Source organism: Helianthus annuus, chromosome 14 (genome assembly GCF_002127325.2).
Source record: "Helianthus annuus cultivar XRQ/B chromosome 14, HanXRQr2.0-SUNRISE, whole genome shotgun sequence".
NCBI classification, from domain to species: Eukaryota; Viridiplantae; Streptophyta; class Magnoliopsida; order Asterales; family Asteraceae; genus Helianthus; species Helianthus annuus.
The window spans coordinates 65846710-65865732 of NC_035446.2; the positions used below are offsets into that span (position 1 = coordinate 65846710).

General features: G+C 38.3%; 1 protein-coding gene across 1 annotated transcript; it reads left to right on the forward strand.

Annotated features, from left to right (window-relative positions):
- The first annotated feature begins 7867 nt into the window (after positions 1–7867).
- Positions 7868–9883, forward strand: LOC110876301. Its single transcript, XM_022124476.1, has 2 exons — positions 7868–8941; positions 9020–9883. The coding sequence occupies exons 1-2, from the start codon at positions 7868–7870 to the stop codon at positions 9881–9883; spliced, it is 1938 nt and encodes a 645-aa protein (XP_021980168.1).
- Positions 9884–19023: the final 9140 nt, after the last annotated feature.

Consider the following 19023-nt stretch of genomic DNA (forward strand, 5'->3'; position numbering starts at 1 on the left):
ATATTCACTCGGTCAAACTTCAAAGGGTATTATAAGATCTGCATATTTTCTTTCTTTCGTTTTGTCTTATAGTGAATGACAATTAATTGAAACTTTAAGAAATTTGCTACATTTGGTCCCTCGAATTTCATGCACTATTTTTCAAACAACCCTCAACATTATTCAATTTGGTCATCCAACTTATAGATTAGAGATGGTGGATTCGGCCCACTCATAGAAAATAGTGGCAATTTTACTTTAGTCACTGGCGGTCCAATCTACTCAACTGGCTGGTTAATTATTTATTACTATTTCTCGCTCCATTTGCACCAGGATCTGCCAAAACACAATATAATATAATATAACACTAAAACTAAATAAAAACAAATAAAATCTACACAATAATTATACAATTTTCATGGGACAAATATGTGTATTTTACCCCACATCAAATATCCCCACACTTAACCTTTTTTTCGTCCCCGAAAAAGAATTATGCAAAACGGAATCATAGTCAGAATAGTCGTTCGGGACAAAAGTTTAAATTACTTATTAAAACCGAAACTCGTGTTAGCCGCGATTGCAAGTATTTTGATCCTCTTAAACCCAAACCCGGTTCCAAGCCCTTATCATGCAATTTAAGGTTCAAATATGGGTCAATCCACCTAGGGTCTCACACTAGAAATTGTAGGCCCATCTAATCCCACCTCAAACTTATAGGAAAAGAGAACGATCACTGGACCAATTCCCAACCGTTTTATATCAAAACCAGGAGAGTTCACAATCAAATTTTTTTTCCATTCTTTTTTTTCTCTTTTTTTTTTTCATTTTTTTTCCCGTGAGTCTAGATGGTGCTTTCCCAAACCAAGAGGCAATCCGGCTGTAGAGTCGCTATCCCCAACCACAGACTACTTAGTTTCAGTACTTTTTATTATTTTTTTCTTTTTCTTGCTTCGCACGGTCGATTTCACACACCCTAGCGGTAATCCGGCTGTAGAGTCACTATCCCCAACCCAGACTACATAGGAATGCATTACTTTCATTTAGTTTCTAGCTCACTTTTTATTCTATTTTTTTTATGATCACAAACTCTAACGGCTCTAACTTATAACGGTGCCCCTTATGTTATTTTTGGCGGTTTCAATTTCCCCACTTTCCCTAGATGAGAACCCACTAGTAGACCGACAATTAGGTAATTTTAAGATCAAAGGAACCCAGAACCGAATCGAGCCTACCCGCATATCCCAAACTAGACACAAGCTCAATTATTTTAATCTCATATTATTATTAGTTGAACCCGAACAAAAACTCGACTTTTCTATCATTTTCCGTTTTATAATGCAAACTTCTTATTTTAAAAGACATTTTCTGATTTTTTTCAATTTTTTTTTTTGGATTTTTCAATTTTTTAATTTTTTTGTATTTTTGTATTTTTTTTTGACTCAAGACACTACTAACTAGACACTAAACGACAGTTTCCCATCCCCACACTTAAACTTTACATTGCCCTCAATGTAGGATGGAAACCGACTCAAAAAAACTAAAAATAAATAAGAAAAAAAAAGACACAAGGGCAAATCGGAAAGGACTTAGCTGGTTTAATTCGTGCGTAAGCTCCCAAATCTCGTCCAATCCAGCTCGATCGTATAGCATTTCGTTCGCGATCGGCTTTGATACTGACTGACATGCCTGATAAATGCATTGAAATTTGAAAAGCAGCTCCAAAATCACCCGAATGGAGATTGAGTACGGGTGGTACATATTCAAACCTGCATAAACAAAACAAGCAAAAACCAAAGCAGTACCGACTCGAAAAAAAATGACTCAAAAACTACTAACTAAGACTCAATATACAAAAACTACGACTCTATACAAACTCTACAAAAACCTCCCCACACTTGAACTTAATCAGGAGGTTTCTCTTTGATCTGAACCCGATCTAACCCGTTTAATTCCACCCGGTCCTCATAAACATTTAAAATTTTTGTAATGGAATTATAAAAGATTTTTAAATATTTAACCGGGTTAGAACACAAAAATTTGAACTTACCTGGTAGGAGCCGCTGAATCACGATCCCAGGTGTTCTTCTCATAGCCTTCTCCCGTGGTTTCGAACTTTTACTCGCATTCGCTATCAGTACCACGGGCCAGCTGCGGTGTTCTTCCTCTTCCACCACCACTTCTTCTTGTTTGATGTCCGTCATTGGGTTTCCGGCAAGTAAAGCTTCTAAATATGCAAGGTCACCCTCCGGATCAAACGTACCCACTTCTTTATCTACAGGCAAACCCTCTAACTCATCCGCAAATTCTCTCTCCCAAAACAGCTCATCCTCACTTTCCTCGTCCACTTCATCTGACAAATCCCATATTAGTTCGGTGGGATAAGACTCATCATTAGAGACATCCAGGTCAATAGGATTACCTGCCATTAAGAGAGTAGAAAGAGCAGAACAAGGTAGAGAGAAAAAAAAACTAACTAAAAAAAATTACACAACTATACAACTAGCACAGATTTGTCAATTAGGTCTAATCAAAGCTAATAAACGCAATCGCCAAGAGTCCCCGGCAACGGCGCCAAAAACTTGATGTGCTGAAAGTGGGTTAATTAAAACAACTAAAATTACCCTAATTCTAGACTCTCTAAGCTTTAAATTTATAAAACTAAGACTCTCTAAACCCTAAACCACACAACCGGCAAGTGTACCGATCGGTGTAGTATAGCCTAAGGAAGTCCGAGTATCGAACCCAAGAGACTCTACTGATTACGCTAACGACTCTATCGAGACCTAGACTGACACGGACTTAACTAATTGTTTATTTGATGGGGGGGTTTTTCTAAAAATCCTAAAAATATAATTAAAATTATACTAACTAGATGCGAACTCGAACGAAGGTTTTGACCAGAGATGATGAAGACTACCTAGGCTAGACGCAAGCTAAACTCAGAATGGATCTCTATTCGATGATTTTGTGGTGTGGAACCGGGATCTTTGGATACTAAACCTATTAAGACACCACTAAGCCCCTCAAACACTCTCAAGGCGATTCTTATGGCACTACCTAGGCTGTTACGCTCACCGGTTTTCTAGATTTCTTTTCCGTCCTCTAGTTTCTTGAAAGTGCCTATGTAAGACGCTCTACCTTGCCGCGCGAACGTCTAAAGCAACTACGGGTTTTAATCTTGGCTTAATAGACAATGGGTTGTTAATTCCTTATAACTACACCAAGACCTATTAATATCCTCGAGCCTTTCCGCGACGAGTCTAGCAGCACACTTGATTTTAATTAATTACCGAATATTGTTTCTAAGGTTACTTACGCGTTTTCACCCTAAAGGATTAATGACCTATTACGTGATATAGACACTCACCTAAATCAAGAACCCTAATCCGACTCTATTCCGTGATAAAGACCGTCACCAAGAATCGAACGAAGCAACAAACAATAATAAAACAATCACAAGCACACATACGCACCAAGTTAAATTCCCATAGCTTTTACAGTACAAGAAAGACCTACAACCATGACAAAAACCGAATAAAAATCCAAACTTTATTATGCTATTGTCATAACCTAGGCAGTATAAAAGTTTAGCCAAGAATCATATTCACGGACAAGAAACGAGTCTCAAACGATAAGCAAATCATGTTTATAATTTTGTAAAACACAAAGTCTAACAAAACTAAAAATAATAAATTGCAAACCAAACCCGAATCTCAAATCTTGACCGCGGCTTGAACTCTCGAACCAACTCTTTCTTCCTTTCTCTCCTTCTCTGATCTTCGACTGATGTTGTCCGTATCCTCCTCCCAAACTGCCGTCTAATGATATTGTATTTTTCTCCCCCTCTAAATTTTTTTTATGTTGCTTGTTGCCTACCTCTCCAATTATACTTGCCGTCCACTCCACCCAATAAGGACTGCCCCTGTTGTTCACAAATGGGCTTCGGCCCAATTCATGTGCCGCCCCCCACCTTTTTGTGTTAATTTCCATTCGTGGGCCAGCCCCCTTGTTTTTATGTTATATCCTCCTGCCATGCCGTCAATATCTTCATCATAATTGTTGTAGGATATAATTTATTCACATGGATCCTTACACAAATTGGAGCACATACTGCCCAACAAGACTATTATGAAAAGTCCATAATATGATAATATATTCACTCGGTCAAACTTCAAAGGGTATTATAAGATCTGCATATTTTCTTTCTTTCGTTTTGTGTTATAGTGAATGACAATTAATTGAAACTTTAAGAAATTTGCTACATTTGGTCCCTCGAATTTCATGTACTATTTTTCAAACAACCCTCAACATTATTCAATTTGGTCATCCAACTTATAGATTAGAGATGGTGGATTCGGCCCACTCATAGAAAATAGTGGCAATTTTACTTTAGTCACTGGCGGTCCAATCTACTCAACTGGCTGGTTAATTATTTATTACTATTTCTCGCTCCATTTGCACCAGAAACTGGCTGGTTAATTATTTATTACTATTTCTCGCTCCATTTGCACCAGGATCTGTCAAAACACAATATAATATAATATAACACTAAAACTAAATAAAAACAAATAAAATCTACACAATAATTATACAATTTACATGGGACAAATATGTGTATTTTACCCCACATCAGTCAGCTCAGTGGATTCAGAATAAGCAGATGCTGATATACATATCTCTCCCCTTGAAAGTGATTACAACAACTGATGACCACCTATCTGCTGATCTTACTAACTGCTGACCAATAACTGCTGCTCAATTAAAGATCTGATGAAGACTCAAGTCCTGCTGATTCAATCTACTGCCTTGAGTCAAGCACTGCTGATCCGGATAAGTGCTGCTGGGTTCACAGCAGTAGAAGGTTGCAGCAGTTGTTCTATAGTATGTTATGTAATAGAATGTAATAGCAGTAGTTAACACAAGCAGTGTCTGTATAGATCAGAGGTTAGAGTTTGTTAGGAGGTTAGATGTCACTTTCATGGTGACGTCAGCTAAAGATGCTCAGTAGTTTGCAAGTGCTTATAAATAGTACAGTACTTTGTACTTTTCTATTAGCTCTTCACATCATTCGTCTTCTTTGCACGAACAAACTACTGAGCTCGGGCTGAGGGGGAGTTTGCATTCATACATCAGCATTGTAATCGTGTTTGAAATAAATTCAATCATTCGGTTCTTTGTGTAAAGATGTTTGATTAAAAGTATTACTCTCATTTGATTGTATACAAAGTTTGTGTTCATCTTAATTTCCGCTGCACACTCATTCATTTCCATCTTATTTTACAAACAAAAGTACAATCAAAAGGAAACTCAGTTCCAACAAGGTACGTCAGCATAAAAATGCCGGCGAGTACATAGTTTTTATTGATTTAGGATTCATGACTTATAAGTTTAGAAAAAGTTGTTTAACGAAAATCAGTCATGATCCTTGTAAAATGTTTTGTTTTATAAATCGTTTGAAAAGCGATGGTAGATATGTATAGTTAAAAGAATGATTGTAAGGTTAAATGAATAACCAAGTAAAAATGAATTTGTATAAAACAAACCTTTTTGTAAAACAATGTCTTGTGAAAAATATGTTATTTGTGTAAAAATGTGTAAATCCAAATTGAATGATTTAAATAATGCTACGACATGTAATATAATACAAGCACTTATATATGGGAAGTACCAGCGACGTATCCACCATGCTTGTATCACATTACACACGTCTCGTTACTTAAATCACTTACCCAAACAAACCATCAATGTAAATTGCCCATGTCTAAACCAATTGTCAAATGTCATTGTGAAAACCATGTCAAAATGTCTATGTCAAGTGTCATTCATGTAATGTGTAAACAAAATGTCATGTATGGCAAGTGAAATATGTATCAACTAAACCATAGGTAAAAATGCACAAAACAATGTATTGAAGTAAAACGTGGTTTAAATCAATGTTATGTTTTGTGGAAATGCATGCTATACTGAATACAAACATTTATGCGGTATTGTGAAAATGCATACATCCAAGCCTTGAGACAGCAGGATAACCTTAGAGTAAAAGTTATCAAAAGAAATGTTTTCGGATTCGGTCATTCCATCCATCCAAACAAACCTAGGATTTTAGGAACGGGTTTTGTCAAGTCCTATGGTACCACTACCTACTACCGAACGGCGTGATCAATGTTAATGAATGTATATTGTCCCATTTAAACAAACCAAATGTCATACCAAAATGTAAGCATGTGATGTGATGTGAATGTACTAAGTATGAACAAAATGAACATACATAGCATGTGATGTGATGTAAAACAATGTACTAGTATGATGAACATACATAGCATGAAAAGTTAATGTAACTCAAATGTACTAAGTATGCGCTAAACGAACATACGTAGCATAAAATTTCATGTAAAACGATGTACTAAGTATGCACACAATGGACATACATAGCAAAAACATAATGGAATCATGTACTAATAATGTACTAATGAACATAGCAAGTATATGATATGAAAACATGAAAAGCATGAAAGTAACAAGTTGGCACATTTGTTTCACCCCAAAATGTTTGAAAAACAGTAAAAGAGGGGACTATGTACTCACTTGAGGGTGCTTAGAAGTCTTGAACAACAACCAAGCAAAGCTAGAGGGATCACGGAATCAAACGGCACCCTATATAGATAACTACATAAATAACCGGACCTAAATCGGGAGATTGGATAGTATGAGGTTTCGTAAACCAAATGAGAATTGGAATTCATATGATATGGTTAAACAAAGCCCACATACTGAAATGAAACCTAACCTAAGTGCTTACGACCCGTTTAGGTAGCTTACGCTACTTTAACGCGTCGTTCACGTAAAACGCGTTCGGACCGCTTAATTAGTCCTATGATAAGTAAAATATGCCTCAATATGTCTAATATAGTTACCTAATCAGTTTAGATGTCAAAATTTAGGTTACATATGCTTAAAATGAATTTATGCGTAAAAAGGGTATTTTGGTAATTTTCCTAAGGCATATAAACTACCTATCATACAACTACTTAAATGACGTGACCATAAGGTATAACCTCGGAAGGTTATTCCCTATACAACTACGGTCACCTAATGTGTTTGGTCGAATCCTAAAGATCGACCAAATGGGTCGGGTTCGAAAGTATAAGCGATTGTTTAGATCGCTTACCTTTACGACCCTAGACAAGCACAAAACTAAAAGTGACGAGCTAAACATGCTAGAACATGTTTAGTTAAGTGATGCGGGCCCAAGTGTGGAGGAACGGGCTATTTTGTATTTGGAGGCCCAAGACCGCGTAACAAAAGGGGCTTCACTAAAATGGCTCTAACTTGGGCCACGGGGGTCCGTTTTGGACGTGCGACCAGACGATTCGAATGTGAGAACGAGCTCCATCTTGCTGCAAACGGCCTATGGCGGTTTGGGTCGACGTCCGGGACAAAAAACGCTTATTTCCATTACTTATTTGCATTTTTATGTTTTTTGGACTATTTTGGGCATTTTGTTTTAGGCCGTGTGTTTGGCCCGTTATCTTTTTTAGGCCCATTTCGAATTTCTGCTTATTTATATGTCCCTTTAGTAATTGAAAGAATCAGAATTGAATTTTGTAACTATCAAATTTTCACTTCAAATTCCGTGGCCTTTGGGTTGCAATTTGGGGGTTGGGGAGAACTTCACGGGTATTCGTAGAATCAACGTGTCGATCTTCATTTTCCGTATCACGCGCTACATCAGTTGGTATCAGAGCCGAATTCCTGGCTCAAAATGCCTCCGAGGAGAAACAACAACAGGCCTCTCGATGAAGTGTATGAACGAGAGTTGGAGCAGCGACTTATGGCGAGAGTGGATCAGCGGTTGGATCAGGTGGTCGATTAGTTGACTGACCGGATGGCCGACTTGATCAATCGTAGGAGGCAGAGACCCAATGACAGGTATGGTTCTGATTTTAGTAACCCTTTTGGTGATGGTTTGACTTCCGAAGACGAACAGGAAGGGCGGCCAAGGGGTAAACGTGGAGGGGGTAACAGGCGTTGGGATTCTGGGATAAGGATTGATATTCCAGAATTTGATGGGTCTAGTTTGAATCCGGAGGGGTTCATCGATTGGTTGGCTACCGTGGAGGAGGTGTTTGAGTATAAGGAGGTACCGGAAAATAAGCGGGTGGCCCTGATCGCTACCAGGTTACGCGGTAGGGCCTCTGCGTGGTGGCAGCAATTGAAGTTAACACGAAACAGGCTTGGAAAGTCAAGGATTGTGACATGGGCCAAGATGAAGAAGTGCTTGCGCTCCAACTTTTTGCCTCATAATTTTCAAAGGTTGATGTACCAACGTCTGCAGAATTTAAAACAGGGGGCCAAATCTGTTGATGATTATACAACGGAGTTTTATCAATTGATTGCGAGGAATGATGTTCAAGAACCGGAAGAGCAACTTGTTTCTCGGTATATTGGGGGTCTGAGGGTTCAAATTATGGAGTCTGTGAACCTTTTTGATCCATTAACCATTCCAGAGGCACACCAACGGGCGTTGGCCTTTGAGAAGCAAAACTGTCGGGTGGGCGGTTCATTTACCCCTGCTGGAGGAAACATTGGGACAGGCAGTGGGGCACCTCGTGGCAGGCCTAGTCAGCAGAAGCCGGGGGGTAGCAATACCGGGCCTACTTCTAAGGGGGCTAGCAGTAGTGGTCCGAGATGTTTCAGTTGTGGTGAAACAGGCCATCGTCAAGCTGAGTGCAAAAAGGCTAGTAAAAGACACTTGTTTGTTGAGTCTGAGGATGATCAGTATGAAGAGTATGAGAATAACCCAGTGTACGATGAAGAAACTAAATATGAAGAGGAGGTTGTGACCGGTGACGTTGGGGTGAATTTGGTGGTCAGACGCTCTCGCTATACACCAAAGGCAGATGGGGATGACTGGCTAAAAAACAACATCTTCCACTCAACATGTACCATTTTGGGGAAGGTTTGCACGTTTGTCATTGATTCGGGGAGTTGTGACAATCTGATTTCTTAAGAGGCAGTTCAAAAGTTGGCCTTGAAGACAGAGAGTCACCCGAAACCGTACAAGCTTCAATGGCTTAAAAAGGGAGGTGAAGTGACGGTATCTAAAAGGGTACTTGTTTCTATTTCTATTGGGTCAACGTACAAAGATGATGTTGTGTGTGATGTGGTCCCTATGGACGCGTGTCACTTATTGTTGGGTAGACCTTGGGAATATGAACGTAATATAGAGCATAACGGGCGGTCCAATACTTATAGCTTTCTGTTTGGTGGTGTGAAGATCACTCTTGTCCCTAGCAAGCCTAAACAGTTAGCCACAAAACAGTCGGGTAATTTGTTGACCATCAGTCAGTTTCAAGATGAATTGGAGGACACAGACAGTGTTTTTGTTTTGATAGGGAAGGCAGTGCCCGAGGAAGTCGAAATTCCTGATGCTATGGTTCCTTTGCTTGAGGAACTTTCTGATGTGTTTCCTGTTGAGTTGCCTGATGGATTACCACCTTTGCGTGACATCCAACATCAAATTGATTTGGAGCCTGGGTCTCAGTTACCCAATAGACCACATTACAGGATGAGCCCTGCTGAGCATGAAGAGTTGCGAAGACAGGTTGAGGAGTTGATTTCTAAGGGTCACGTTCGTGAAAGTATGAGCCCTTGTGCTGTTCCGGCTTTATTGACTCCAAAAAAAGATGGCACTTGGCGTATGTGTGTTGATAGTCGAGCAATCAACAAGATTACTTTGAGGTACAGGTTTCCTATTCCTCGACTTGATGATTTGCTTGATCAACTTAGTGGTGCTACTATTTTTACGAAGTTAGATTTGAAGAGTGGTTACGTCTTAGACCGGGTGACGAGTGGAAGACTGCCTTCAAGACTCGTGAAGGGTTGTATGAGTGGTTGGTGATGCCATTTGGATTATCAAACGCACCTAGTACTTTTATGCGTGTGATGAATCAGTTGCTTAAACCTTTTATTAGGAAGTTCGTGGTTATGTATTTTGATGACATTCTCATTTATAGTGCTTCTTTCAGCGACCATGTTGTGCATGTGAGGCAGGTTTTGGCCTTACTTCGCAGGGACCGTTTTTATGCAGCCACCAAGAAGTGTGTGTTCATGACCCCTAAAGTGTTATTCTTGGGGTATGTTATTTCTGGTGATGGGATACAGGTTGATGAATCCAAAGTGGCGGCTGTTCAAAATTGGCCAACTCCTACTACCATTACTGAAGTTCATAGTTTCCATGGGCTTGCTTCTTTTTACAGACGGTTTATTCCACACTTCAGTTCTATTATGGCCCCAGTGACAGATTGTATGAAGGGGAAGACGTTTGTATGGACAGGTGAGGCAGAGTTGGCTTTTCAAGTTGTGAAAGAGAAGCTCACTACAGCACCAATTCTGGTATTGCCTAATTTTTCTCAAGTTTTTGAACTTCATACTGATGCCTCAAAGGTTGGAATTGGTGGGGTTCTTAGTCAGGGTGGTCGACCTGTTGCTTATTTTAGTGAGAAGTTAACTGGGCCTAAGTTGAGGTACAGTACTTATGACCTAGAGTTTTATGCAGTGGTCCAAGCTGTAAAGCATTGGCGTCATTACTTGTTTCAAAAGGAGTTTGTTTTATTCACTGATCATGATTCCCTAAGGCATATTCGTACACAAGACAAGGTATCTCACAAGCATGTGCGATGGCTGGCCTTTCTTGAGAAGTTTACTTTTGTGGTCAAACACAAGACTGGTGTTTCAAATAGGGTTGCTGATGCCTTAAGCAGGAGGAGTAATCTGCTTGTATCTATAAGGGTTGATGTGCCGGGTTTGGAGGTCATTCGTGAGCAGTTAGCCATTGACCCTTATTTCTCAATTATTTTGCAGGATGTGGAAACTGGGAAAAAGTCAGACTTTCTTTTGCGTGATGGTTTTCTGTTCAAGGGGAATCAGCTATGTATTCCCGATTCTAGTCTTCGCTTAAAGATTATTAAGGAGTTACATGGTGAAGGGCATGTTGGTCGTGATCGTACTTTACAATTGGTTCAAGCTTCTTATTATTGGCCAACTATGAGAAAAGAGGTGGATCGTTATGTGAAGAGGTGCCGTATTTGTCAGGTTTCCAAGGGCACGACTACCAATGCGGGTCTCTATATGCCTTTGCCAATTCCCTCACAGCCATGGGTTGATATTAGTATGGATTTCGTGTTGGGGTTACCTCGTACTCAGAGAGGTAATGATTCCATCTTTGTTGTGGTGGATCGGTTTTCTAAGATGGTACATTTTATTCCCTGCAAGAAGACAACTGATGCTGTTAATGTAGCCCAACTATTTTTTCGTGATGTGTACCGTTTGCATGGGCTACCTTCTTCAATTGTGTCTGATCGGGATACCCCATTTCTGAGTCATTTTTGGCGTAGCTTGTGGAAGATGGTGAATACTCAACTCAACTTCAGTAGTGCTTATCACCCACAAACTGATGGGCAAACTGAAGTTATTAATCGGTCACTTGGGAATTTGCTGAGGTGTTTGGTTGGTGATCATGTGAAGGCATGGGATCAAAAATTGTGTCAAGCTGAGTTTGCTCATAATCATGCTGTTAATCGGAGCACTGGATATAGCCCTTTTCAGGTAGTTTATTCATCTCAGCCTCGAGGACCACTTGATTTGATGTCTCTTCCTGTTTCTGGATCTGTTCCAAAGAAAGTTCAGGATTTTGTGGAGGGTTTACATGAAGTTCATAATGCTGTGTATGATCATTTGACCCGAGCTAATCTGAAGTATAAGCAAGCTGCTGATCAGAAGCGTAGGCATGTTGAGTTCGAGGAAGGTGATTTTGTTTAGGCTGTTTTGACTAAAGATCGTTTTACAGTTGGGGAATACAACAAGTTATCAGCAAAGAAGATTGGCCTAATTGAAATCATGGAGAAGATCAATCCGAATGCATATCGTCTAAAGCTGCCTAGTCACATTCGTTGTTCTGATGTGTTTAACGTGAAGCATCTGTTGCCTTATTATGGAGATTCTTCTGATGATGAACCTGTTGGTAATTCGAGGGCGAATTTTGTCTATCCAGGGGGGAATGATGCGGGCCCAAGTGTGGAGGAACGGGCTATTTTGTATTTGGAGGCCCAAGACCGCGTAACAAAAGGGGCTTCACTAAAATGGCTCTAACTTGGGCCACGGGGGTCCGTTTTGGACGTGCGACCAGGAGATTCGAACGTGAGAACGAGCTCCATCTTGCTGCAAACAGCCTATGGCGGTTTGGGTCGACGTCCGGGCCAAAAAACGCTTATTTCCATTACTTATTTGCAGTTTTATGTTTTTTAGACTATTTTGGGCATTTTGTTTTAGACCGTGTGTTTGGCCCGTTATCTTTTTTAGGCCCATTTCGAATTTCTGTTCTTATTTATATGTCCCTTTAGTAATTGAAAGAATCAGAATTGAATTTTGTAACTATCAAATTTTCACTTCAAATTCCGTGGCCTTTGGGTTGCAATTTGGGGGTTGGGGAGAACTTCACGGGTATTCGTAGAATCAACGTGTCGATCTTCATTTTCCGTATCACGCGCTACATCATTAAGTTAGAAAACAGGTTTGGTATCAAAACAAACGGTTTTGATAACCTAGAGTAGTTTGGTTACAAAATACCCGAGAAAACATATTTTGGCCGAAACTACGACTCGTCATTGAGCCTAGATAACGTGGTAATCAGTAGGTATAGTCACTAGGGACTATAACCATCGTGATTACGCTCACGTTATGAAGTTCAAACGAACTTCATGTTGACCATAAACTGTTCAATACAGAAAGTCAAACGCAGTTTGAATTTAACGCTAAAACGAATGAAAAGCACGAAAGAATGTTTACAAAAGGTCCCCGCAAGATTGATTTTCCAAGTATTCTCAGGTATGAGGTGATGAAACACCCCAACTTAGAGAAATCTCAGAAATCAAGTGGGTTTTGCAAGTGAACGGGATGGGGTATTTATAGTTTTCGGAGAGCCGTTAAGATCGTTTGTTGATATCCGAGCTTTGATCTCAACCTTACACTTGTGCCCATAGTTTTACTAATCCATTAGAGCCCATAGAAATGCCCCAAAACCATTTGCAAGTGGGTTACAAGAGTATAACAGCTGTTAACAGCTGGAAAAACTGATTTTGCATATCTGGGAGGGCCTCGCGGCCCGCGTAAGGTTTATACATGTCTTACGCGCCCCCCTGGGTGTCCCAGTTCAGCAACAAGTTTCATAAATGACAGTTTCAGTCCCTGTTAGTGTTTAAAGCCATTTCCGACATGTTTAAGGCCCGTAAAGCCAACTTTAAGGCCCTAAAATGATGCCTAAACATTGTGGAATGAAACATGCTCAAAAATATGCCGGATGTCGGTTCGTTTGGTCGTACGATCGCGATGTTTGCTTAATTACGACGAAATGCGCATAAGCGCGAAAAACGATCCAAATTGCGCGACGAATGGATTTTTCTTATGCCAAACACTAAAATAAAATATTTTAATGCTTACATAAATTTTTGGATGTCCGGATGTATTCAGAACGTAAGTTATGCGCGAAAATGCAAACTTATGCACTTTTTGACGCTTTTAGTCCCTGAATGACCAAAAAGTTTATTTTAGCACACCGAACACCTCAAAGCCTATTTCTAAGCTATGTAAAGGATATTTTGGGTATGTTTAACTTATGGTGAAGTTCCGGAATGTTCATTACAGTTCAAGTTGGCATACTTTCACAATTTGTCATATTTAGTCCCTGTAAGCGAATAGACTTGATTTCGGCATACCAAACCTTCCAAAACTTATTTCTAAGTTATGTAAAGGTTATTTAGGGTATGTTAAGCCTATGTCACTATTCCGGAGTGTTTTTTGCATTAAATTGGTTATATTTACGCATCAGTGCGCGTATAACCTTCCAGAAAGCGATTTAGAGCCCGAAATCGAACAAGAATTGATATGTGCAAATGATACACATATTTTTACAAATCCCAAGTATGAAATACAACATTTCATTGGTTTGGTATTTGTTTGATGGTTGAAGTGACACAGATGTCACAATGTGTTATTGAGTTTATTGGATTTTTTGATCTCCAATTCATGGCTTTCCAGTCTTTCTATAAGCAGATCAACCTTCATATCAGCCGGCTTTATTGTATTCTTCAGCATCAATGCAAAATACTGCCAGTCTTGCTCATCCGGAAGTGCGTCAAACAATTTGTCTACCAGCTCTTCTTGAGTGTAAATGATGTCATGTCTAGCAAGCTCCATCTTCAGATGCCCGAATCTCTCAATCATCTTGGAAACAGACTCGTTCTTTAAACAACCAAACAAATCAAACTCTTTTCGTAACAGTTTCTTTTTGTTCTTAACTATTTCAGCACTACCAATACATTTTATTTTTAATTTTTCCCAAAGGTCTCTCGAATCTTTGTACTCGATCAGTGCAATAATATCATCTCGGACAGATTGGTGAAGTAGAGCAATACACTTTTGTTCAGCAGCATATCTTTCAATTTGATTTTCTTCTAAGTTCTCATAATCATCTCTCCCCATATCAAAACCATTTTTCAAACTTCTCCAACTGGGATAAGCAAACGCTTTAAGCCATTCTTCGAATCTGGTAGCCCAGCTGTTGTAATCTTCAATAGCCATCAACTTGGGCGGCTTGTTGTATGTTCCATACGCACTATCTACACTCATAGCATCCGAAAGAATTTTCTTCGCACTCGGTGTTGGTGTAGTTTCATTCGCGTTACTTGAAGTACCATCTCCCGAACCACCGGTAAATGCAAACACGTCACTAAATGGATTTATGAAATCATCCAGCTTTCAAGTACCTGAAACAGTCAACAAACACTTAGAAAAATTTTTAAAATTTTGAAAATTGATTTTCAAATGGAATCACTTGAAGCAGAATTACTTCAAACAGAATTCCCACTCAAACGAGATTAAGTGGTTCAAACGAAATTAACAAGCAATATCTAATTCCGTGCGGAATTAGAACAATTTCAAGCGAAATTATACCAACAGAAACGGAAATTTGGTATTCTGAAGCGGAATTAGTAATTTCGTTTCAACCTTTCAAACGGAATTTGATTTCGTGTGACTTTTCAAGCGAGATTAAGCACAAAATGGTTAATTCCATGCGGTATTAAAGATACAGTTCAAACGATATTAATGATGACATCAGCATTTTCGATTCTGATTTCAAGCGGAATTAAGATTTTTATCAGTTTTAGGTCGATTTTTTTTTTAAAAAAAAAGTCCAATTCTTTCAAGGATTAGTTAAAAGTGTGTTCCGCGTGATATATGTGAATTTCAGGCCATTTCAACCGTTAAATTTTGTTCAAATCGGAAAAGAATGAGAAGAAGTGAGAGAATCAGATGAAATCAAGCTGAATTAGTATGAACTCCTCGTCCTGAGCTCTGATACCACTTGTTGGATCGTCGTGGGACCCTAACAAGTCAATCTGAGTAGTTCAACATCAAATACAAAGGCGGAATCAATGTAAATGACGTAAAACGGCTTGTTCCTTTCTAATTATCTTCTTATTGATTGATTCTGAGCTTTTTACAATTCAAATGACACACGGACAGCACCTCGGCTCTCAATCAACGTATCTAATTCCGTATCAAATGAATAGGGGCAACAGGTATCTATAGGGTTGATAATTCCGCACGAAACTGTTCAAGCGGAATTACATTGTTCATGCGAGATTAGGTAATTCCATGCGGAATTACTATTTCCGTTTGAAACAACTAATTCCGTGCAAAATTACACTTGTGTAATTTCATGCGGAATTACCCTAAACACTGTTTCTCGAATTCCGTGCCCTGATCTAACTTATACAATACAAGACTCAATAAAGACGAAGTTAACAGACATCCGTGCATCAACATAATGTTTTTGTATTTTTGAGATTTTTCAATGTTTTTGGATTTTTCAATTTTTCAAAAATAAAGACAGAAAGCAGCAAATAAAATGTCACACCCTGGCTTTGCGGAAGCGTGGGTCATTTGGTGTGACTTCTTAATACCATAGCAACAACCATAACAATGCTATATGATAAAAACATGAGATATTCACTCATAAATAAAGTTTAGTAAAATACCATATTATACTTGTCTTAAAAACAACAATCGCCAAAATAAGTTACAACCCATGACTTGATTTAATGAGTTCGTAAAAACTTAGCAAAAGACTTTAAACGATACTAGGTTTAGAGATTTGTAACCCGTCCAGGAAGAGGTTACACCTTCTAATCCCTGCATGACTTCTTTATTCAAACGCAGCTTGAAAATACGTGCATACCGTGCCAGATCCATTAGTTCCCTGAAATACATGTAGTTTGAAAAGTCAACATAAAGTTGAGCAAGTTCATGTGTATGTGAGTCTGTATAAATCGTTAGAATGTGTCTGTATAAATGTATGTTCTTGGTATGTAGCAATAAGGAAAAAGAGATCAATTAATGTGTAGCTAATACATTAATAAGTGACATGACCTAGGAAGCACTCAAACCTGTAACGCGTATTTCATATCGGTCCTTCCGGCGGAACGACATATTCACCACATGCAGCCACACGTTGGCCCATGTGTGGGGCTCGCAACACCCGATAGATCTATCACTCATGCCTCTCGGTCCTTATACAAGGATTAATGGTCTTACGATAATAGCCTATCCATTCATGTGATCTAGCAGTAGATTCCTTAGCTAATTATACCATGAATAAAAGCGTTTGTAAACAGTATGTAACATGTATTTCACCCCCGAAGTTGTAAAACTGAAAACAGTTAAAAGAAAAGGGGGACATGAACTCACCGTAGCGTCTCTAACTAGTAATCTCCCAGTCAACCTGCTGTGCGACGACCTACACGTACTAACTTCTATTAGACGGAAGGCCGTGCCTTAGCTTAGGGTTTAAGTTTTTGGGAAATAGTTAGACAACTATTTCGTGTTTTCACTTCGTAATTATTTGGTAAATATATCCCTTCCCAAGGATGGGGGCTTTAATACATGTGCGTTCGTATAACTTCGAAATATATTATTAAGTCTCACTTAATAAAATATATTTTATTTCATTTGTCTAAAATACTCTACTTCCAAAATATAAATATTTTTCCCAAAAATATTATATTTTATTACATACTATTTTCCAAAATAATACTTTTATCAAAATACGCATTTAAGAGTACTTTTCCAAAATACGTAAGTTACGTTGTAAAGTTCGGGTGGTAATAATAATACCGGTGTAACTTAAATATCTATTAAGGCGTTAGTATTATTTTGGAGCCGTTAATATTCAGTGTATTCTAGTAATATTATTCTTACCCTAAAAATAATATTCATGTAGTTCACAAAATAATCATAAAATTTACACAAGTGTTGTTATGAAAAAAATATATATTCTAAATATATATTTAGCAAGTTTAATTTGTGAAAATCCCACCTCCGACACTTGGAAGTTTTGTAATAAAAATTGTGGCGAAATTTATTTGGGAAAACAAGTTAAAAATATACTCATAACACTTGTTGTAAAAATATTTTCCAAGTGTTATATTTCTGGAAAAATTTTGCCAGAGTTTTCTCTGTAACTGGAGGTGGCCACGCTTACAAGCGTATCATTTTCTTTTCAAAACTCAATCAACAATTTGCTCAACATCAACAAACAATATTTCATTACCAAACTAGTCAAAAATATACATAGATCGTAAGCACATGAACTTGTAGGTTATGTAAAAGTGTGTAGTAACCTTTGAATATTTTTAGTAGATCTTTCTATCTTTGTAACAAAATTCGGCTTCTTGAAAATCTTATTTTTAAAGAAAGTGCAAGTTTACAACTTCTTGGTCAAAAGTTACAAACATATTTTTTTGTTAAAGCCTTTTGTTACACATGTGTCTACAAACTTGTGTGTTCACAAAATCACCTTTGTTTCAAGAAAGATCCGGCCTTTAAACATGATTTTATTTTACAGTTGGTTCTTCGATAATACCACTTGTAGATCCTTAGATCTACTAGTTTAGAACTCCATTTTATAAGAAAAATCACTTTTACACAAGTTCATGTTCATAAGTAGTAGAGTTCATCATCTAATCACTTTCACACTTTACATAACACTAGTTCATGTTTCATGAACATGACCTAGCCGGGTTAGATGACGATCCGAACTACTACTAGCATAAACCAACATAAAATAATCATAACAAAACAAGTTTCAAGAGTTTTACACTAATATTTACTCATTAACCACCATGTTCATCATTTTTACTAGACTTTAAGTTTTGTTCTTGAGTGTTTATGATTTTTATCCGACAAATCTCTTATTAACCACTTTAGACAAGATCAAGAGGGTGATTAGAAGCACTTACAACTAGCTCAAGGCTAGGGAAGAAACTAGACGAAAAATGGGTGGTTAATAGCGTTGTGGTGAGGTCCTTGTGATTCCGCAAGCACCGAGACTCCTTATGCGTGATCCTTCACCTTTGTGTATGCTTGGAATTACAAGATTGAAACTTGAAAGCGGATGTGGGTGTGTGTATATGTTCGGCCGTTCAAAGAGAGGGAGAGGAGAGAGTGATAAGATTTTTGAGTTGGTGATAATGAGAGTGGTTACCCCCTAAACCTTTTTATAATCCATTCATCACTGAAATCCTTTGGATATTATGTCATTTAGATATAAGACATACACTAATAAAATAATTAAAAGTGTAAGGATGTGTCCCCTACATGGGGCCGATCGGTTATAGGGGGGGGGGGTATTCGGTTCGATTTCAACTAGTTAGTTTGTAGCTAGTTAAGATTTCAACTGGCTCAGAAAAGGAAAAACATTGTCATTGACAATATTTTTATGTCCCGGGTTAAGTTCGGTTGTTCGGTTGGATACTGATCCGTTAAAGTGTCAAACAATGCTTTAAAGTGTCTTTATTATTATTTTTAGTGACACAATAAATTCCCGACACTTTGGAAAGTGTCTAGTATTATTTTCCCATGTTTTTGCACTTTACTAGTTAGCTTAAATGCTGAGTTTTATGTTAAAGTGCAGAATTTTGTGTT

Bases quoted from the DNA above. Each gene is read 5' to 3' on its own strand.
- LOC110876301 (XM_022124476.1), top strand. From the start codon at position 7,868: ATGGCCGACTTGATCAATCGTAGGAGGCAGAGACCCAATGACAGGTAT. The intron at 8,942-9,019 runs GTTTGCACGTTT...TTGGCCTTGAAG, and splicing joins CATGTACCATTTTGGGGAAG to ACAGAGAGTCACCCGAAACC.